We start from the raw sequence: 21,897 nt of genomic DNA, 5'->3' as shown, positions 1-21,897 counted from the left end.
ATTTTTTTTAAAATTGGTACAATCTACAAATATGTATTTGAAATCAACTAAATTTTTAGCCATGGACACTAATATAGGGACACTTATAATATAGTTAAAAAAATCTGTTGAATATCTAATAAACTTATGGTGCGTTTGGCACATTGTATTGTATTATACTGTATTACATTATTTTAATGCAGGTATATTGTATTATGCTGTATTTCATTAATAATGTATTATAATAATGTTGTACAATGTTTGGTGCTACATTGTACTGTATTAATTTTTAGTTATACTATATTTGGTATTACACTGTACTGTATTAATTTCTTTAATAATTAACTTAAATTATATATTTAAAAAATAATATTTATTAGTACCTAAAAAAAATACTATATGAAATCTTAAATTTTAGAAATTTAACATTATTTTTTGTATGAATGTTAAAAAAAATATCATAATTCCTCATAAAAATTAAAGCTTATGGCTCTAAATTTTTGGACAACAAAACATTCATTTTTTTAGCATTTTCCAAATGTATAACCTGTGAAATAATGATCGAATCAGATCATTCAACGATAAATAATGATAATCACACCATCTTATTAGTTATAGATTCATTACATGTAGATAAAGTTCATATCATTGAATTTGTATATGACAAAAGATCTAACTACTATACACAACCATTTCAACAGCAAGCAAATCTGAATTAGAGGACCTCCATAGGAAAATTATACCGGTTTCCAAACCGTCAGAACTTCGCAAAACATCTTCACCATAAGTTCTTGGTCTGCTTGCTTGAAAAAGTTATTGATTTCATCTCTAATATCATATACCTTGCAAATATCAAACAAATTCGTCAAGCATCATTTCTTTAACTTGTTCAACTGATAGACCCAAGCCTCTTGCAACCTCTTAAGGATATTCCCTGAATTGATATGTTTCAGAAGACTATCCTCTCAAGCATCTTCCAAGTCTGCAATGTCATACTTGTTTGCTGCCCCCAGCAAAGCCAGCCTGTGCTTTTAGAAATCGTCTTGTTTCATGATTCCTGAACACGCATTTTGAACCCATCTCCATAATACATCCTTGCAAGCATATAACTTTGCATTGAAAAATACCTCTTGTTTCTATATGAAATACAAATTAAAAATGAACATTTCTGCTATAATAATTCATCTCAAAAAACAAAACTACTGAAGATGAAGATACATCCAAATAAGTTGACAATGTCTACAAAAGTTCATAAAAATTAAGAAAACAATGATAAAACTTAAAAAATGACCTAGTAACCACTCTTAAATGGTTGACGACATCATAAGTAATAGGAGTGATAGTTTCCAATGCTGCACCTTCCACCATGAAACCCCGTGGCTTCTTTCACCTCTTGCCTTAGCTTCAGCCTTGAGTTTGTCGTTCTTCTTCTTCCTCGGCTTGAACTCCTCAATACACCTCAAATGTTGAACATGCTACATGCAAACATGAATCCTTTTCTTAATAATTTTTGTTAACAACTTGGATACATGCATATATTCAATGCAATTCAATTTTATATCATCATAAAATGCATATGCCAACGATTATAATCAATTCAAGCAAGTTAGATGCCAGCCTCACCAGTCCAATTATGAGGGAGAAGATGATTATAACAACCCAACTAAAAAACTTTAAATTGCTCAATTATAAATCAATCTTTTCAAATATCAATCTCACCGGTCCAATTACCAATTTGCCTTCTAATCAACATCTATTTATCCAAAAAAACTAAATAATTAAAATTTTAGAAAGTCAACATCATTTCAACACCGACTTAAACTCAATCCTCAAGCATGTAACTATAAACTCAGCATATGAAACAATAAAATAAAAACGAAAATGAAAAAGTTGGATGAAAAACATCAAAGTTTTTTTTTCATGTTAAACCAGTCCATGTTTGAAGTTATTTGATATTCCTCCCTGTCAATTTGTTTTACATTCAAAGCCACTAAAATGTTTGTAAACAAACAAGGTTATTTGAAAAAATTTAATTGAAAACTTCATTCAACAGTCACCTTTTGCTTATGGATTTCAGTGCATTTTAGAATTATTAATTTCGCTAATATAACATAGTTAATTAACTCTATAATAAAAAGAAAGTTAAGCATTTGTATACGGCCATTGAGGAAGGATATAACTACCCATGCATACCATTGCTTTCTGCCTTTCAGTTCTTGAACCTTGTTATGCAAAAACCTAGAAACAACCCCAAAAGTTGAGAGTTGAGTGAAGTTTGTCAAGTTCTTGTGTGCTGGCTGATGGGGATGTCAAGAGACCAATATCAATAATTGGAATTCCATGAGCAACAGAGAAGCATCAAGATTTCCAGCATCAATTGGACTTAATAATTAAGATTTAACCCAATTCAACAATTCAAATCAAACCATAACCAAAACCAATTTAAAAAGTCAAATCAAACCCTAACATAAATCAATTTAAAAATCAAACCATACTAACTTGTTGCTTGATGACTTTTGTGGTGAAGAGAAGGCACAGTGGTGTTGGAGTAGCTCTTGGGATTTTGCGCAGTTTGGAGCAATAACCTTGAAGGCGTGACGCAGGGGCGATGAAGCAACAACTGTGGTTAGGGATGGCAAACAACGGGCATGGGCTGGGCTTTTTCAAGCCCATGTCCAGGCCCTCTGTCAGCTAAGTGTACGGACCTAGGGCCTGGGACAGGCTCGGGCCGGACTTGGGCTTTATTTATTTATTTTAAAATTTTTAAATTATTGTAAATTTGAAATAAATTAATGATTCACAAGTTATTACAATCATAAATAAATTAAAGAAAATGAATATTTCAAATTAAAATAATAAATAAAGCAAATAAAAACTCATAATTTTAATTTTCTTTAATACTAGATTTTATAATTCAAACGCTCTCTTAATTAATTGACACAAAAGAGAGAATTTAGTATCATAATTTTAGTTTTTTTGAATCATAATTGATTTATAAGTTAAGAATTTAAGTTTTCTTTTTTATTTTTAAATTACTTTTCAATTTTAATTATATTATTCTAATTTATAAAATTAGTTTTTTAAAAAGTTGCGGGCTTGGGCTATGTTCGGGCTTTTTTTTTTCTTGGGCCCTTGTCTAGGCCCTCATGGGTGAGGGCCGAGCCTAAGCCCGCGGGCTTGGGCCGGCCTGGGCTTTTTTGCCACCCCTAGTTGTGGTGTCGCGTCGGAACACTTAACGGCGTTGACTAGTGGTGGCTGTGTTGTTTTCGGTGATAGATTCGGTGAAGAAGAAAAATCGGGTTTTGAGAATAAAAATTTTGTTTTGTGGCTTAGGATCATGTTTTGAAGAAGAAAATATTTCTCCCACTTTTCTAATGCAATCACGCCAAATCACGACTCCCACACGGGTTTATTTTTTGCGGCATTCGGTGTATTGCAACAGTATTATTATGCGGTTTAATATAGTTATTTTTTTACCAAACACAAGATTGTATTAGTTTAATACAATACAAGGTTATAATCCTATATAATGTTGGGTGCCAAACACCCCCTTAATGGGCTCGAACTATTATCGGCTGCAAGCCCAAATGGCCCCTAATTTTAATAAATTTTAGGATTAAAGATTTGTTTAATCTCAATTTATATCTTATTAGTAAATTTAAATAATTTTTTTGGACACCGTAATCACTTACAAATCACAATCGAAGTCTTTCAAATACAAGCCAGCTCCAACAACCACACAAAATATCGGGCGACAGCACTTTTCCATTATCCAATCAGCCTCCGTCGTGTTTCACACGCGCACAGTACAGATTCACCGACGGACAATGTAATAAATAACAGCGTTTAATCACAAATTTTAAATTATTACAACACTCATAAAGATATTAATCAGCATTTCACGTTTCAACGTCAACCGATCAAAAAAGGTCATACCTAATTTAATTAAATTGAAATTTGTCATTCATTGAAAGTAAAACATTGAAACACCATTAATTTAGATTTATGACGCAAGCCCCAGATTGTACGGACACACAAACAGTGTGTGTTTTTATTTAGATATTTTAGAATTAAAGCACAAGAGGTTCTCTCATTTGATGCACACGAGAAAACACCGCGAGCAACCAAAAGAAGAAGAAAAAACGAAGAAAGAGATTTGATTTTTGATCTGATTTTCAAACGAGGGTAAAATTTTTTCTTCCTTAGTAAATCAAACAAATACTTCTCTCTCTCATATTTTAACCGAAACTTACGCTTCTTGTCCGATCTCGAGAATAGATAAATTAGGGTTTCGTTTGTGTCTTTACAGATTTACGCCTCGTAATTTTTCGAATTTAGGATTCGAGCCTGTTGAAGCACTTGCATTTGCGATTTGTTTTTGTTTCCGCTTTGTTAAAGAGTTCTTTCGGGTTCGTTATCGCATTGTATAAATGCTGTTGATCTTAATCATGTTAAATTTTTTTATGATTTTGTTTTCTTAGTGTCGGTGCATGCTTTTGTTTTGGATTTTTATCTACTTGCTTTTTTTTTTTTTGTTAATCATATTGTGCAATATTTTTTTAATTTTTGTTACAATTTGTTTATTTTTTTAAGCCTTGTACCTTTTTCTTATTGTAGTATTCATTTCACGATTCTTATACCATCTAATTTTTTTTTTAATTTGTTATGTTGATTGTAGTTGCATTCTGGTTTTCAGGGTTTTTGATCTGATAGTTAGATAGTTAGAAAGCAAACGAAAAATTTAGGGGGTAAAGTTTTGCAATTATGAGCACATCATGGGCTGATTCAGTCTCTGCATCTGAGAATGCAGCCCCTGCTTCTTTTAACACCAATTCATTACCTCGATCCACTTATGTTCCACCGCATCTCCGTAACAAGCAACCGGCCTCCTTTGAACCTCCTGCTCCATCACGGGAAGCTCATGAACCTGCTAGTGGGCCCCGCTGGGGCGGTGGTTCAAGGCCTGATTTTGGGCGTGGTCAGGGTTATGGTTCTGGTGGTAGAACTGGCGGTGGTTGGAATAATAGGAGTGGGGGGTGGGACCGAAGAGTACGTGAAGTGAACCCGTTTGGTGATGACATTGATGCAGAGCAGCCGTTTGCTGAAGCAGAAAACACGGGTATCAATTTTGATGCTTATGAGGATATTCCGGTGGAGACGAGTGGGGAAAATGTGCCACCACCAGTTAATACATTTGCAGAAATAGATCTGGGGGAAGAATTGAATCTTAATATTAGAAGGTGCAAGTACGTCAAACCCACTCCAGTTCAGCGTCATGCAATTCCTATATCGGTTGCTGGACGAGATTTAATGGCCTGTGCTCAGACAGGGTCGGGGAAGACAGCTGCCTTTTGTTTTCCAATTATTAGTGGGATAATGCGTGAGCAGTATGTACAGAGACCACGTGGAGCACGGACTGTTTATCCTCTGGCTCTTATTCTCGCCCCTACGAGAGAACTCTCATCTCAGGTAGGCTTGTGGTTTTGACCTTTTGTGTGTTTTGCTTTCTTTGATCCTGCACTATTTTTCAAATTGAGGAATGATCATTTTGAGTCATTTTTGGTTTGCAGATACATGATGAAGCCAAGAAGTTCTCCTATCAAACTGGTGTCAAGGTGGTGGTTGCTTACGGAGGAGCACCAATCAACCAACAGGTTTCCATTGTTCTCATACTTGATTCCCCTTTTGCACTTTTGGCCTTTTGTTTTAGAAGTAATCAAATGCTCAAAATTCTGGTCTCCATTTTCTTAGTTAAGCTTTCATTATTCATCTTTTCTGGTTTACTATATTCTAAAGTTACAACTGCTTGACATAAATTTGGCACTAATTATCGAAGAAAATATCTACGTTTTGAATTCTTAAACTGCAGAAATTGCTTTTAGAAAGTCTTTGTTGCAATTATCAGCACTTGCTGAAAGTTGAGATTGTTGCAAATAGAACCTCTAGCATTATATGATGTCTACTGATAGAAGGTGTGGGATTTATGTGGACATTCTTGTTATCATGCAATTTTTTTTTTTTTTGATCATCTGTTGGAGAGATTTGGATGTAGTTTGCATTTCTACTTTAATGTCAAAGAAGCAATTTTCATTGGATTGCCTTTGTCTGTAATGCTATATTGATCTTTAAGCTGAAGATTAATTTATTTTTTGTGGTGCTTAACTTTATTTTGTACTGATTTTTTGTTGTGTTGTCAGTTGCGAGAGCTTGAAAGAGGTGTTGATATTCTTGTGGCTACTCCAGGAAGATTGGTTGATCTACTTGAGAGAGCTAGAGTTTCATTGCAGATGATTAGATATTTAGCTCTCGATGAGGCAGATCGGATGCTGGATATGGGTTTTGAGCCTCAAATCAGAAAAATAGTGCAACAAATGGATATGCCTCCGCCTGGTGTGAGACAGACGATGCTTTTCAGTGCCACGTTCCCGAAAGAGATACAGGTTTCTAATTTTATTTTCTATTCTATTTGTTTGATCTTTCTGATTACTAGAACTGTTAATGTTCATGAGATATTCCTGATTGTCTGTTGAGGGGCTACTATTATTACTATTATTACTTCTACCATTGTTCATTTAATAAAAGCATAAATTTTGTCCAATCTTAGTGTTTGAGACTGTTGGATTCTGATGTGTCTTGTCCTACTGCTCAAATCTTGGGTTTGGGTCCTTATGAGGTCCAATATCAACGTGGGTTGGACAACTTGTGCCAGCTACTTTTATCCATTTCAATATGAAATGAATTTGCTGCAACATAGATGTTTTGTATATGATGTACTGTTGAGGATCATTTTCTCAGTTGCAGTAGAAGTTTATTCTAGATGTTGAAATAAATACTGGCATCAATTCATCTAACAATTTTCTTTTTTTCTTTTTTTGTCAATTTGCTTGGCACGTAGAAACTGGCGTCTGATTTTCTAGCAAATTACGTTTTCCTGGCTGTTGGAAGGGTTGGTTCAAGCACTGATTTAATTGTTCAAAGGGTTGAATACGTTCATGAGTCAGACAAGAGAAGCCATCTGATGGACCTCTTGCATGCACAGGTGGCAAATGGAGTTCATGGGAAGGTAATTTAGACACTTGCATTTTTCATTTCGGAGTTGCCTATTATAATCCTGTATTATTCGTTTATCTCTGTTGGAGCAGATGTTCTGGGAGTTCTCTGTTTGTAGAAATAAAATGTAATAATCAAATTGCTCATTCAATGGAATACATTTGATTTAATTTGATAGATTGAATTATGTTTGGCTTTGTTATGATGTTAAATTGCTTTTCCTTTAATTTCAGCAATCTTTGACATTAGTTTTTGTGGAGACAAAGAAAGGTGCTGATGCGTTGGAACACTGGTTGTATATGAATGGGTTTCCTGCAACTACTATTCATGGGGACAGAACACAACAGGTGAGTCAGTCGGGATCTATACAGTTAAAGGGAAAAAAAATTAAGTTAGTAAGGATCTCATTTGTTAAGTAGAAGCTAAGTAAAAATATGTAGGTATTTTGTAATTTTTTAGTCAGCATGTTTGTGAAAGGATAATATTATTGCCTTATGCGTGGAAAAATGACTTCTTTTCTGTAATATTGGGTGTTGTGATTTTGGTTCCATTTAAGTTTTCTGATTTTGGTTCCATTTAAGTTTTCTATTCCTGTTTAGAGTGAGAAGTATCCAACTGATAATTATCAGTTCATTGTATTCTGTTCCTTTTGTCCTGCACTATGGCAATGCAGTTGCGGTAGTGATTTGTACATAATAATGCTGATTTTTTTTTTGGGGGGTGTGTGTGCAGGAAAGGGAACTAGCATTGAGATCATTTAAGAGTGGAAAGACACCAATTTTAGTAGCTACTGATGTGGCGGCACGTGGTCTTGATATACCGCATGTAGCTCATGTAGTCAACTTTGATCTCCCTAATGACATTGATGATTATGTACATCGGATAGGAAGGACAGGACGAGCTGGGAAATCAGGATTGGCTACAGCCTTTTTTAACGAGAACAATTTGTCATTGGCAAGGCCTCTAGCTGAGCTAATGCAAGAATCTAATCAGGAAGTACCTGCTTGGCTTACTCGTTACGCATCACGGGCTAATTATGGCGGTGGCAAAAATAAGCGATCTGGAGGAAACCGTTTTGGTGGTCGTGACTTCAGAAGAGACGGCTCATTTACTAGAGGCACATCTAATGACTTTTACAGTGGAGTGAATAGTAGTAGCAATGCATATGGGGTTCCAGGTGGTGGTTATGGTGGGGGATATGGTTACAGCAATCCTGGTGTGACCAGTGCATGGGATTAAGATCCCCACCTTACACTGAAATGTCTTTACAACTGTTCGAGTATATATATTGTTTTTCTTCAAAAATTTATGGATTATTCTCTATCCATCTTTGTTTACTTCTGTCTTTGGCAATTCGGTTTCTAGTTTAGGAAATTCTTTTGCTCTCAGTTTCACGGCGAGGGCTGTGGGCTTAGTCTTAGCTCAACTTATCAGCTTTGGCGAGGGCTGTGGGCTTAGTGCTAACTCAACTTATCAGCTTTAACGAAGTTCTGGTGACGTTTGGTTGGAGGTAAAAACTGAATAGCATTAGAAATGTCAATGGGGAGGGCTTGGAACTGGGTCTCATTTTTTCCTTTTTGGCATTTACAACCAGAGTATGATGCAAGTATAGCTTCCCCGACCTGAGTTTAGAATATTGAAAGGTTAAATTTACAGCTGGTTCGGTAATTCACGTTCGTTTGGCTGATCAGGGGGTGCGTTGTTTTCAAAATTTGTTTGTGTGATGAAAAATTTTATCCACATGGATATGTTGAATCTAAGTTGGAATTAATTGACTGATTCTATAAGAGATCTTGTAAGCTGGGGATGGATTAAATCAATCAGCTGGTTGCTTTGCACGTTCGTTGAAAATCGATAATATTGTCCCAATACTCTCATGAGTGCAAAATCTGCTTGCAATCACCATGTCTCCCTTTCTTTGTTTGGATACGAATAATGGAATTAGCATTCTCAGAAACGATAAAGAAAGAATTGGAAGTTTGGAATTAAAAATTTTTCTGATATGTCAGTATTACTTTTTTGATTTCCTTATTTCTTTTTCCTTGTGTAATAAAATTTGCAAATTCTACAAGAAGATTTCTCCCTCCAGTACTCTCCTTGAAGTTGCTTCACGGCAACCCAGCAACATCGTTTCCAAGCTAAATTTAAACAGCAAATGTGGTGGTTTGAAATTTGGACCCTCGGACATGAGTGATGGTTAAAACCTGCAGAGAAAAAGAAAAGTAGATAATGGATTCTTGATTTTTCGCAAGTCAAGATTTTCAAGTGGAAGTTCTGAATGAATCGAAGAAGTTGGAAAATATTCTATTAGCATAGCTACCATTTTCTCATTCTGTGCTCAGTACAAGTTTGCAATGGCCAGTGAATCACTTGATTTTTTTTTTTAACATGAGACTACTGCTCAAGACTACAACTCATATTACATGAGACTGTAACTGATATTTACAAATCAAATTATTACTGGGACAAGAGTACATTAATATCATAAGAAGCATTTTAACCATCACGAATAATCGAGAATGTCTACTCCACTAACATTTCATAAGGGAGAAGACCAGCCTCCACTCAAATTTGAGAGAGCAATAAGTCTCCATATTGCTATATGGGGACTCGAACTCAAGCTCTCACAATGTGTGAGAGCTTGAGTTCCAACCACTCGGCCAAAGCTCTGCGAATCACTTGATTGCTCATACTAAACACTCATCAAAATATTCAATGTTAATTCGCATCTTATAAAAATTGATACAAAATCATTAATAAACATCTTTGAAAAAAAAAATCATTATTAAGCAATCATGCAACTAAAGCAGAACATTAACCCAAAGAACACCAACCATTCCCAACTTAGCTGTAAGGATATCTCATATAGATTATAGAAAGAAACAAACATAACTGAATCAGGACTTAGCAAATCAAAGGTTGGTAGTCACAGTCATGCTCGAGTAAAGAATAACCAATAGTTAACCACTTTCGATTAAAAGCACTGACCTCATGTAATCAAAATTCATAACTTCATTTCCAAGCAGGTAAAAATATTGGCTCCATTGCATAATCATTATTCGTTACTCTTCATCGGACTCATCCTCCAATTCTGAGGTTTCCTCGTAGCATTCTTCACCTGTCTCTATCTCTTCCTCTTCAGTCTCTTCTTGTTCTGTTTCATTCTCAATATTATCGTCAAGTGATATATTTAGTGGAGGTATCATATTCACACCTTTAGCACGATAAAGAAGCCCCATTCTCATTACATGATAAAATTTCTTTCTAAGATTAACAAGAGGATGCGGATTCACTAGCTTTCCCCGCTGGTACCCTTCCTTGAGAGTCACGGTAGTTGTCTTACACTTCAGTGAGAGGTAGAAGATCCCTGGATACCTAGTGAATAGTCGAGTAAACTTATGCGGAAGATTCAGTTCCTCTCTCAAGCTTCTCAAGTAGTTCCGCTTAGTCTTCTTGTGAATAGTCAAGCTCAAAAATTCGTGTAAAATCCCAACAGCCCGTTTCTCCATAAGCTCGCTATTTGGATCAATATTCCTAGAATCATCATATGGTGAAATATATGGAAGCTTCTGAAACTCATCCATCCATGCTCTCACCTTCTTCTGTGCTCCATATCCCCTTGGAAAATTCATTGGGAATGCCAATGCTGTTTGACCGCTCTTGAATTGCCTATACTCATTACCCATCTCACTCTTCTCATTACTTTTCTCCAATTCAGAAACTGCAAATTCTTCACGCCATCGTGAAAGCTGCAAACCCGCAACCCCACTTGAGGTCTTAGAGAATCGAAAATCATCAGAGAATTTTGGAACTAATATCTTCTCAAAATTATCTGGCAAACCTAGATCCCATTTTAAAGAATGCAGTGACTGGAGTGGTGCTGTCCTAGTCCTCATCATCATAAGTACACTACACAGCCTCTCCATGGTATCATTCTCATAAGTAAGGTGTATTTTCTGCTCAAGTGAGTCCAACAACAGAGCAGTATCTGTCAGCCGGAAGCAAGGCAAATTTGCATAACGGCTATGAGGAAATTCATGAAAAAGAGTAGGATACCTACAGTAAGCCCAGAAAATAATCACCATAACAACCATTTAAAAAAAAAAAAAACAAATGGAATAGAAAATATGATTGTAACCAATCAAAAAACCAAGCAAATAGACCAAATAGGTATGTGAAAATCCATTAAAGAAATAATTTTCTTTTAAGAAAAAGTGAAAGAAAAGAAACCTGCGCAAAAAGCGGATAACGGGGACAGTGAGGCCAAGGAGCTTGTGCCAATCAGAGACGGAGTTAGCAGTGAGGAAACCAGTAGAAGAGCGCTTGATAGCGTCTTTCAATAAGCAAGCGGCCTTTAGATCGGTGTCTATATCTATAATGTGGTCTAGGCCTCGGTTCTTGACCCATTTTAAACGAACTCTGGTTATCCATCGATTCTGAAGAAGAGTGTTCGCCTTTGCTCCTGAGGGTTTATGTGGTCGTTTCAAAGACAATAGCTTTTCAACTGAGAGGATTGAATTTTGGGTTTTGAAGATCATCACACAAAGCGAAGAATTTAAGATTTATTGCTACTTTTACTCGGTTTTTTTAAGTGAAGAGTAAAACACCACGGGGAAGAAGAAATGAGAAAGAGAGGGGAAAAAATGGAAATCCCGTCATTTGTTTTGCTATTTTATTATCATGACCCAATATTTCTCCTTTTCTTACCATAGGCCCTTTTCAATCTTTTTTTTTTTTTTTCTTTTCTTTTTTTAATCAATAACATTATTATTATTATTATTATTATTATTATTATTATTATGCTCATATTGAGCTCTTTGCAACAATATCACTAGAGCATCAATAACATAATTTTTTTTCATCATAGATTTACCATCAAAGTTTTGAATACAAACTAGAGATCATATGATATTAGTACTAATTCATAGAGCTCATATGAGAATTCTAATGACACCACCAAGTATGACTTAAAACATAGATTGTCTATAAATTTTTGGTGATGACTATCAATAGTTTCATTTTCTTATTAATAATTTAAAATAATACTACTTTAATATAAACTATATTATAAAAAAAAAATTATACAATGCCACGCCAAATATGGTACCATACTATAATCTAATCTAAAACGTGATCCAATAGAGTCTCCGGTACCACCTTGCTGCACCAAATGCAACATTTGCGCCTATGTTTGTCAACCCATGTTTCCTCTTTAGTTTTTTGACATTCAATCACAATTCACATATCATCAATTAGATTTCAGTCCTTAAATCCAACGTTTCATGCTGACCGACTGTAAGTTACTAATTTAGCCGCAGCCTATTTCCAAATAAAACAAAATTCTCTTATATTTAGTGCAGACTACTACACCAGTAACAGAAAGCAGAAGTAAAAAAAAAAATGAAGAAAGCTAGAGATTTGATTTCACTCCGATTTTCAAATGAAGATAAAAACATTTTCTGCTTTTTTAACTGATAGCACTATGCTTCGTGTCTGATCTCTAAAAGCATACGAAAATTAAGGCTTTTTTTTTTCTCTATTTACAAATTTACGCCTCGTAACTTTTCAAACTTAACTGAAGCACTCGCATTTCTAACTGTCTTCGTATTTGTGTTTAAGAATTTTGCATGCAAATGTAACGTTGTTTTTTTTTTTGGTTTTGACCACGAGGTATTCTAGGGAGAGCCCCAACTGTGGGAGGCATCTTTAAGCCCGTACCACAACCCAGACTAGAAGTCCATGCTCGAACCGAGAGGCACAGGTTCTCCTAACAAAGGCGACTTCCCTACGACTCGAACTGGGGAGCAAACACAATCAAGCCACTTAAGGGGACTTCATTGCCAGTGGAGCTAACACTTTGTTGGTTGAAATGTTGTTTTTAATTGTGTTGCTTTTGTTTTTTTAATTTAATATACTTGCAGCATATCATGCAAATTTTTTTATTTTTTTTTTTCATAATTTTTGAGATTTTTCAACTTTCAACATTTTTTTTTCAAATTGTATTGTACATTTTGCCACCTTTGTACATTTCGCTATCTTTCTACTATCTATTTTGCTTGATTATACTTGCATTAATTGTTGTTTCCAGGGTATTTGATACGATAGTTACATTATTGTTAGAAAGCAAAACAAAATTTTGATTTTGACAAACTTGGAGCACTGTGTTTTAATTGTCAATACAAGAGGGTAAATTTTGTGATTATGACTTTATGAGCACATCATGGGCTGCTGATTCAGTCTTTGCATCTGAGAATGCAGCCCCTGCTTCTTCTAGTACCAACACCTTTATCTCGCCTCGCGGCTCGATTTGCTTATGTTCCGCCACATCTGCGTAACAAGCCACCAACCTCACTTGAACCTCCTTCCTTCTTCATCATGAGAAGTACTGTTGATCTGCTAGTGGGCCCCACGGGGGCAGTGGTTCGAGGCCTGATTTTGGGTATAGTATTAGTCAGGGTTATGATTCTCTGGCGCCTATGGTTTGGACCCTTTATATATGTTCTATGTTTTCCTCACTTTAATTTTTTCAATTCTTATTAATATTCATTTTGTGTTGTCTTTTGGTTTTTGCTAATGCATCGATGAAGTTGCTCAGCTAGGAAGGAAGTTTTCCTTTCAAACTAGCGTCGAGGTAGTGGTTGCTTATGGCGGAGTACTAATGAACTAACATGTTTCTATTGTTTTTATTCTTAATTGTATTTTTGTTTTTCTTCTTTTAGAAATTATGAAAAAAAACGTTTATTTGTTACCTTATAAATATTTTATTTGATGGTTTTAGGTGTTTTTCGTTGGACTGTCGTCGTCGTTTGTTATGCTATATATCTGTTTTTTAAGTCAAAAATTTATTTATATTTTGTACTGCCTCCTAACTTATTTTTGTATTCATTTTTTTATTGTGTTGTCAGTTGCGAGAGCTTGAGAGATGGGACGTTGATATTCTTATGGCGACTTTAAGAAGATTAGTTAATCTACTTGAGAGAGGTAGAGTTTCATTACAGATGATTATTAGATATTTAGCTCTTAAAGAGGCACCAGATCAGACGTTGGATATATGTTTTGAGCTTTAAATGATCAGAAAAATAGTAGAGCAAATTAATGGATATGCCTCCTTCAGGTGTAAGACAGACGATGCTTTTGGTGTCGTATTCCCGAAAGAGATACAGGTTTTTAATTTAGATTTCCTATAATTCAGGTAGCTTCTTCGATCCTTCTGATTGTTGGAGGGTGTACGTTGATCTTCGCGAGACATTTATGATTGGTTGTTGAGGGCTTACTACGAGGGCTTACTACTACTACTACTACTACTACTATTACTGCTCCGTAGTTGAATTGGTAACAACATATTTTGCTAATCTGTGAGCAATTATATTACCACTTTTCAAGACATGATTGATTTTGAAGTGGTCTTTTATACATATACAATCTTGAATCTTGCAAATTAACTAAGATATTTCCTTCAAGCTTCTATTTGACCTATTCACCAAGTTGATAATGGTCTTTGAGTATGATTCAATAATTAACGGTACTAAACCAATGTCTACTGCTATTTTAATTCCAAAATCTATAGTTTCAGCTTTAGCATTTTCAACATCTCCATGTATTGCTTATTGTTCAACAAAAAACATATATCTTCTTGTTGCGTATAATTTCACAAGCCCTAATAAATTTATAACATCATGTGCTAAATGTTTAAAAAATTATCATTAATAAGTGTTTTTATTTAGATATACTAGAGCTTCATCAAAATATTTTTTTTTTAATTTTACTCTTCAAATATTTATTTGTTTACTTATGTGATAAATAAAAGAGTGAAAAAATAAATTCTCTTTTAAAAGACTCTTTAAAAAAATAAATTTATATTATTTTAATCATATTTTTTCTTTCATTAAAATATTAGCAATTATAACGCTTCACTCTCTTTATGAATAATGAGGTAAAAATAATTTAATGTAAAATTAGAGACTTTAGAAGATTCTTTAAATAAGATTCTTCAAATATTAAAAAGAGGGGACCTTCTTATTTAAAAAATCTCATTTAAAGAGTTTTTTGAAATTCTTTTTATTAATGTGGCTTATCAAATAATATGTAAAATCCTATTTAAAGAGTCTTTACTAATACTCTTAGAATATATATATATATATATATATATAAAAGTCATTCTCTAGTGCGGACCTTCATTTTTTATCATGCAGACATACTTTTAAACCATAAGGTTTAAAAAAGTTAGTTTTTAACTCTTTTAGACTCCACGGTTTAAAAGTGTGGGTTGCATTAAAAAAAAAAAAAGATGGCCTTCATTTTATTAGATTAAGGATATCAGTAAAATACCAAAAAAACACATATTTTAATACACTAATAGACAAAAAATATAATCTTCAATGTATTGAAATCTGTAATTTTTTTGTATTTTATTGATATCCTCACTATATCATATAGTACAAATGTTTGATGTAAATATTGTTAAATATATAGATTTTAAGTGAATTATTAGATAACCCATTTAATTTTCATGTTGGTTAGTGCTTCAAAATTTTGTCATGATTATTAAATGAGTCATGTTTAAGTAAACCCAAATTTAACACGACACAAACATAACCCAGTAACCCGTTTTGCTAACTCTTTGTTTCTTTATCTTTCTCTGTGTGTGTTAATACTCTTTTATTGACAAATGTTATGTTATATAATAAGATAACAAACATAAAAAAAAATAAGAATCGTTGGATGCGAAGTTTAAAATCTAAATGACTGGAAGTGAAAGCTAAAACTAATAGAGGAGTTGTGGGAAGTTGGAACAAAAGGTGTGGAAACTGACTCATCTATGGGTGAAGCGGTAACTGCTAACTATGACATATTGAATATATAAAAAGGTAATAGAAACAAATATTTGCTTGGTCTGAAGTGATAGAATTTTCGAATTGTGTGTAAAACATTTCTTAGTAGAGGTTAGTTTAATAAGTGGAAAAGCTTTGGTAGGGGAAAAAAGGTAATGGGTATGCTTGGTTTTAATGTATGAAGTCCTTCGACCTTAGAAAAATTGACTAAGAAAAAAGATTAAATTAATGTGCAACAGGATTACACTGGAAATTGATTCATGGTTCTGATCTAAATTAGTGAGATCATACAAGTAATGGAAGGTAATTTATCACAAGGAGGTACGATTCCAGGTAGGGCCTCCTTCATGGGCATTGACTTGTAAGGGTCAATGAGAGTTCACCATCGAACTCAACATCTACATGCCATGCATCCACATCATCACATTATTAATCCTCATCAAGGTTCTTCAGTTCATCCCTCAATTCATGAGGGATTTCCTTTCACAATTGGGATTATGCAAAGTTTTGATCATACCATTTCCATGACTGATTGTAATAAAGGGGAGAAAGGAAAAAACTTGTTGAGTAACGATGATGATCCGAGCTTGACTGGGGAGGTTGGTGAAGTTCATAATGAAGCTGCTGGCAAAGGAAAGAAGGAATCACCTTGGCAGCGCAAGAAATAGGCTAATAAGATGGTGAAGCTTTTAATTAATGTTGTGTCTTATGTGTGAGGAGACAAGTTTGGATTGTGGTGATGGTGCGAGAAGGAAGCTTGTAGTTTTATATTTGTTACCTCATTATGTAAATAGCAAGCTCCTCTTTTATTTTGTGTACATGATTTTTAACACCGCACTTGTTTTTTTTTTTTAAAAAAAAAAAAATCAGAAGTTTTAAAATTTTTTATTTTGACACTAAAAAAGTTATTACAAGGTTTCAAAATGTCATTCTTATCCTTACCATTTTTAAAAGACAAAAAAGGACAATTGATTTTTTTCTTTTAATCTTCAATTCTACCAATGGACAGTACAATCGACTTTGCAGTTTGCATCTTAAACTTCACTTTGGACTATTCTTAATCTAACCATATTTAAAGGAAAAAATTTTTCTTTTTCAATTTTACCAATGGAAGACACAATCAACTTTGCATTTCAAATTTCACTTGGATTGTTGGACATATCTTTTTTGAGTTAAAATAAAATTTATTCTAATTAATACTAGGGAGATTGTCAATTTTTCATTGCTAAAATCAATGTACATCATTTACCTTTTAATAGTTTTTATAATATCCAAAACTTATACGGCATAAAAAATTTACAATAGTAGAGGGTAAAATGGGTTATTTATTTGATAATTTATCTTGAAAATATAAAATATACATTTATTATAAAAGTATTTAAAAATAATAAAAATATCTTGTTATTATTTTTTTTTTGTTCATACAACCAAAGCATATATTTTCTTATTTAGTACTCAAATTTTTTATTTTAATTCCTATTGATAGGATTTATTTAATTTATAATGTTTTATTTTATAATAAATATGAATAAAAGTATATTTAAAAACGAAGATAATATTGTAAAATTATGTTGTCAAAAAATTGTTGACTGATATGATAATAGTAAGGGATTAATTAAGTGATGATATATGTTCACCTTGGTGGGAGAGTTAACAATCTCCTTTAATGTCACCTTGGATGTGTAGCTGTTGTTTATTTAGAATAATTTCTGACGATTTTGCCCTTCTACCATTATTTGATTAAAGGTCAACGACAGTCAACGGATCTAAGTATAAAAACATTGAAACAAACAGGACTTATGTGTCAGAATATTCAAACCTCTGTAATGTTGTTATTTTATAGCAAACAACAGGGATCGCACCATAAAAACAGTGTGTGTGTGTGTTTTTTTTTATATAGATATTTTAAAATTATAAGGAATCTCCCTGTTTGGTGCACACAACCACAACACAAGCAACGAAAAGAAGAAGAAAAAACGAAGAAATAGATTTGATTTTCATCTGATTTTTCAAACGAAGGTAAACTTTTTTTTTCCACATCTTAAAAATTTTTTTAAAAAAAAGATAAATATCTCTCTCGTTATTTCATATTTTAACCGAAACTTCTGCTTCGTGTCGGATCGAAAAATTAGGGTTTCTTTTCTGTATTTACAGATTTACGTCTCGTAGTTCTTCGAATTTAGACTTCGAGCCATGTTCAAGCACTCGCAAATTTTTATTTGTTTTCGTTTGCGTTTTTGTGTTGAAAATTTGTTTTTGGTTCGTAATCGCATTGTATGAATGTTGTCGTTTCTGATTGTGCTGATTTTGTTCTCTTAGTATTGATGCACGCATTTGTTTAGGATTTTAATTTACTTGCGGCATATGGTACAATATTATTTAAATTTTGTCGAATTGTTTAACTTTTTTTTAAATTTTTATTTATTGTGTTGTACATTTCGTGGTCCTTGTACTATCTATTTTACTTTGTTTGGGTTTGTTAGCTTGATTGTAGATGCCTTCTGGTTTTTCAGAGTTTTGATCTGCTAGCTAAATAGTTAGGAAGCAAACGAGAAATTTCGATTGAGAAACGTGGAGCATTGTGTGTTAATTGTTAAAACAAGGGGAGCTAAAATTTGGGAATTATGAGCACTTCATGGGCTGATTCAGTGTCTGCATCTGAGAATGCGGCCCCTGCTTCTTCTAATACCAGTGCCTTACCTCGTCCCACTCGATCCACTTATGTTCCGCCACATCTCCGTAACAAGCCACCAACCTCTTCTGAACCTCCTGCTTCGTCACGAGAATCTACTGAACCTGCCAGTGGCCCCCGCTGGGGCAGTGGTTCAAGGCCCGATTTTGGGCGTGGTCAGGGTTACGGCTCTGGTGGTAGAAGTGGCGGTGGTTGGAATAATAGAAGTGGGGGTTGGGACCGAAGGGAACGTGAAGTGAACCCGTTTGGTGATGATGTTGGTGCAGAGCAGCCGGTTGCTGAAGAAGAAAACACGGGTATTAATTTTGATGCTTATGAGGATATTCCGGTGGAGACAAGTGGAGAAAATGTGCCACCGGCAGTTAATACATTTGCAGAAATTGATTTGGGGGAAGCTTTGAATCTTAATATTAGGAGGTGCAAGTATGTCAAACCGACGCCTGTTCAGCGTCATGCGATTCCTATATCGATTGCTGGGCGAGATTTAATGGCCTGTGCTCAGACAGGGTCGGGGAAGACAGCTGCCTTTTGTTTTCCAATTATTAGTGGGATTATGCGTGAGCAGTACGTACAGAGACCACGTGGATCGCGGACTGTTTATCCTCTGGCTCTTATTCTTGCCCCCACAAGAGAACTCTCGTCTCAGGTAGGATTTTTGTTTGGACCACTGCACTTTTTCAAACTGGGTAATAATCATTTTGTGTCATTTATGGGTTGCAGATCCATGTTGAAGCCAAGAAATTTTCCTATCAAACTGGTGTCAAGGTGGTGGTTGCTTACGGAGGAGCACCAATCAACCAACAGGTTTCCATCGTTCTCATTCTTGATTGTATTTTTGGTTTTCTTCTTTTGAAAATTATGAAATCCTTAACATTTTGGTCCCTGTCTTCTTTGTTAGGTGTTCTTTATTTGTTTTATCTGGTTTATTATGTACTAAAATTACAACTGCTTGACATAAATTTGTGACTAATTATTTACTTTTCTTCAACTCAAAATATCTTCTTTTTGAATTCATAAACTGCAGAAATTGCTTTCAGGATGTCTGTGTTGCAACTATTACCACTGCTGAAATTTGGGATTGATGCAAATTGAACTGATAGCTTTTCTCTTATGTTTGCCGATGGAGTTCTGACATTTATTTGAACTTTCTTGTTATTTCTCTTTTCTTTTCTTTCTTTCTTTTTTTTTTTTTTTTTGGGTGATATGTTGGAGATATAACAATGTGGTTTGCATTTCTTCTTTGTTGTCAAAGATTTTGGAGCCATGCTTAGAGTCTTTTTTGATTTATTGATCATTGCTTTGATTTGGACTGGAATGGATGTTGGTGGCCATTTCGGCTGTGAATGTTTCTATCTTCTGTTGGTCGCTGTAACCTTGTCTGAAGTGTAAAAGATGGGTGAATTTTTGTGTTAATAAAATAGAGGGACAGCTTTCGATTGACAAGATTCTTCTCTATCCGAGAGAGGATGTAGGAATGATGTGTTGCTTTTTTCTTTTGGACAGTTTATGGTGTTTGTTATATTGGTTCACTAGTAAGAAATGCAAGCTCATTTGCTGAATGGTATCACATGACCTTTTTAATTAATGTTTTTTTTTTAACTTATAAATTTATTATTTGATAGTATTAGCTGTTTTTCATTGTACTGCCTTTGTCTTGATGCTATATTAGTCTTCAAATTGAAGATTTTTTAATATTTGTTCTACCCACCTTTGTTTTGTATACTGATTTTTTGTTGTGTTGTCAGTTGCGAGAGCTTGAGAGAGGGGTTGATATTCTTGTGGCTACTCCAGGAAGATTGGTTGATCTGCTTGAGAGAGCTAGAGTTTCATTGCAGATGATTAGATACTTAGCTCTCGATGAGGCAGATCGGATGCTGGATATGGGTTTTGAGCCTCAAATCAGAAAAATAGTGCAACAAATGGATATGCCTCCACCTGGTATGAGACAGACAATGCTTTTCAGTGCCACCTTCCCGAAAGAGATACAGGTTTTTAATTTATATTTTCTATGCAAGTTGCTTTTATCTTTACTACAATCACTTTACAATTTTTATCTTTACAATCACTGGTGGCATCGATCTTCATGTGACATTCATGATTTTCTGTGGAGGGGCTACTACTACTACTACTACTACTACTTCTAAAAGTATTAAGGTATTGTTCATTTAGTAAAAGTATTAAGGTTGTCCAATCTTGGTGCTCGAGACGGTTGAATTTCTGCTAAAAGTATTAAGGTATAGTTCATTTAGTAAAAGTATTAAGGTTGTCCAATCTTGGTGCTCGAGACGGTTGAATTTCTGCCATGTCTAGTGCTGCTCATCCAATCATAATCAAATCATGGTTTTGAGTCCTTAGGAGGCCCAATGTTGGGTGGGTTGGAGTTGTGAAAGCTACTTTTATCCATTTCAATATGAAAATGAATTTGCTGTAACAGAGATATGTTGTATAAGATGTAATGTTGAAGAGGTTTTCTCATTTGCAGTGGGAGTTTATGATAGATGTTGAAATGAGAATTGGTGTCAATTCATCTGACAATTTTCTTTTGCAATTTTCTTGGCACGCAGAGATTGGCATCGGACTTCCTAGCAAAGTATATTTTTCTGGCTGTTGGAAGGGTTGGTTCAAGCACTGATTTAATTGTTCAAAGAGTTGAGTTCGTTCATGAGTCAGACAAAAGAAGCCATCTGATGGACCTCTTGCATGCACAGGTGGCAAATGGAGTTCATGGCAAGGTAATTTAAATTTTGAGTTGCCTATTTTAGTTATGTATTATTCTTTATTCTCTGTTTCTAGAAATTCTGTTTGATATTCAAACTGTCTTGAACAACGGTATGCATTCTGATTTAATTTGATGGGTTGTATTAGTTGGCTTTGGTTTGAAGTTAAATTGCTTTTCCTTTAATTGCAGCAAGCTTTGACATTAGTTTTTGTTGAGACAAAGAAAGGTGCTGACGCATTGGAACACTGGTTGTATATGAATGGGTTTCCTGCAACTACTATTCATGGTGACAGAACACAACAGGTGAGTTGGTCGGATCTGTACTTTTGAAGGAAAAAATTAGTTAGAATATCATTTTTAACTAGAAGATTAATATGAATATGCATGTATTGTGCTATTTTTTATTCAGCATGTTTTTGCCAGAACATTATTATTGCCTTTGGGGTTGAAATAAGACTTCTTCCCTTCTGTAACATTATTTTGTTTCAATTTAATATTTATTTTTCCTGATGGTAATAGGAAAATAACCCTTTGAAATTTCTTAGTTCATTGTATTGTGTTCCTTCTGTCATGCAGTCTGCTTTGGACAAGCTGTAACTGTTGTGACTTGGAACATAATAATTCTG

The 21,897-nt window shown here is 34.3% G+C and overlaps 3 protein-coding genes across 5 annotated transcripts; 2 read left to right on the top strand and 1 right to left on the bottom strand.

Annotated features, from left to right (window-relative positions):
- Positions 1–4,026: 4,026 nt before the first annotated feature.
- On the top strand, positions 4,027–8,804 carry LOC18038333 (DEAD-box ATP-dependent RNA helicase 37). The gene is made up of 7 exons (XM_006429875.2): positions 4,027–4,164; positions 4,676–5,448; positions 5,550–5,633; positions 6,177–6,419; positions 6,875–7,042; positions 7,263–7,376; positions 7,762–8,804. Exons 2-7 carry the CDS (start codon positions 4,744–4,746, stop codon positions 8,266–8,268), a joined length of 1,821 nt encoding a protein of 606 aa, XP_006429938.1. The 5' UTR covers positions 4,027–4,164; positions 4,676–4,743; the 3' UTR covers positions 8,269–8,804.
- An 82-nt stretch (positions 8,805–8,886) lies between these two features.
- LOC18038332 (protein WHAT'S THIS FACTOR 1) lies at positions 8,887–11,692 on the bottom strand. 2 transcript variants are annotated; one of them, XM_024181634.1, is made up of 3 exons: positions 11,260–11,692; positions 10,018–11,085; positions 8,887–9,233 (listed from the first exon to the last, which is right to left on the bottom strand). In XM_024181634.1, the coding sequence occupies exons 1-2, from the start codon at positions 11,565–11,567 to the stop codon at positions 10,092–10,094; spliced, it is 1,302 nt and encodes a 433-aa protein (XP_024037402.1). In that variant the 5' UTR covers positions 11,568–11,692; the 3' UTR covers positions 8,887–9,233; positions 10,018–10,091. The 2 variants fall into 2 exon arrangements, with proteins under 2 accessions (XP_024037402.1, XP_024037403.1); XM_024181635.1 differs by lacking the exon at positions 8,887–9,233 and adding an exon at positions 9,496–9,721.
- A 6,099-nt stretch (positions 11,693–17,791) lies between these two features.
- Positions 17,792–21,604, top strand: LOC18038466 (DEAD-box ATP-dependent RNA helicase 37). Of its 2 annotated transcripts, none has more exons than XM_006429872.2 (6): positions 17,792–17,879; positions 18,374–19,198; positions 19,273–19,356; positions 20,298–20,540; positions 21,117–21,284; positions 21,461–21,604. In XM_006429872.2, exons 2-6 carry the CDS (start codon positions 18,485–18,487, stop codon positions 21,599–21,601), a joined length of 1,350 nt encoding a protein of 449 aa, XP_006429935.2. In that variant the 5' UTR covers positions 17,792–17,879; positions 18,374–18,484; the 3' UTR covers positions 21,602–21,604. The 2 variants fall into 2 exon arrangements, with proteins under 2 accessions (XP_006429935.2, XP_024037734.1); XM_024181966.1 differs by having other exon boundaries at positions 17,800–17,879; positions 18,344–19,198.
- The last annotated feature ends 293 nt before the right edge of the window (positions 21,605–21,897 follow it).

This window comes from Citrus clementina, unplaced genomic scaffold (assembly GCF_000493195.1).
Source record: "Citrus clementina cultivar Clemenules unplaced genomic scaffold, Citrus_clementina_v1.0 scaffold_6, whole genome shotgun sequence".
Classification (NCBI taxonomy): domain Eukaryota; kingdom Viridiplantae; phylum Streptophyta; class Magnoliopsida; order Sapindales; family Rutaceae; genus Citrus; species Citrus x clementina.
Note: the sequence above shows the minus strand (reverse complement) of the source record. Positions and strands in the feature narration are given on the sequence as shown.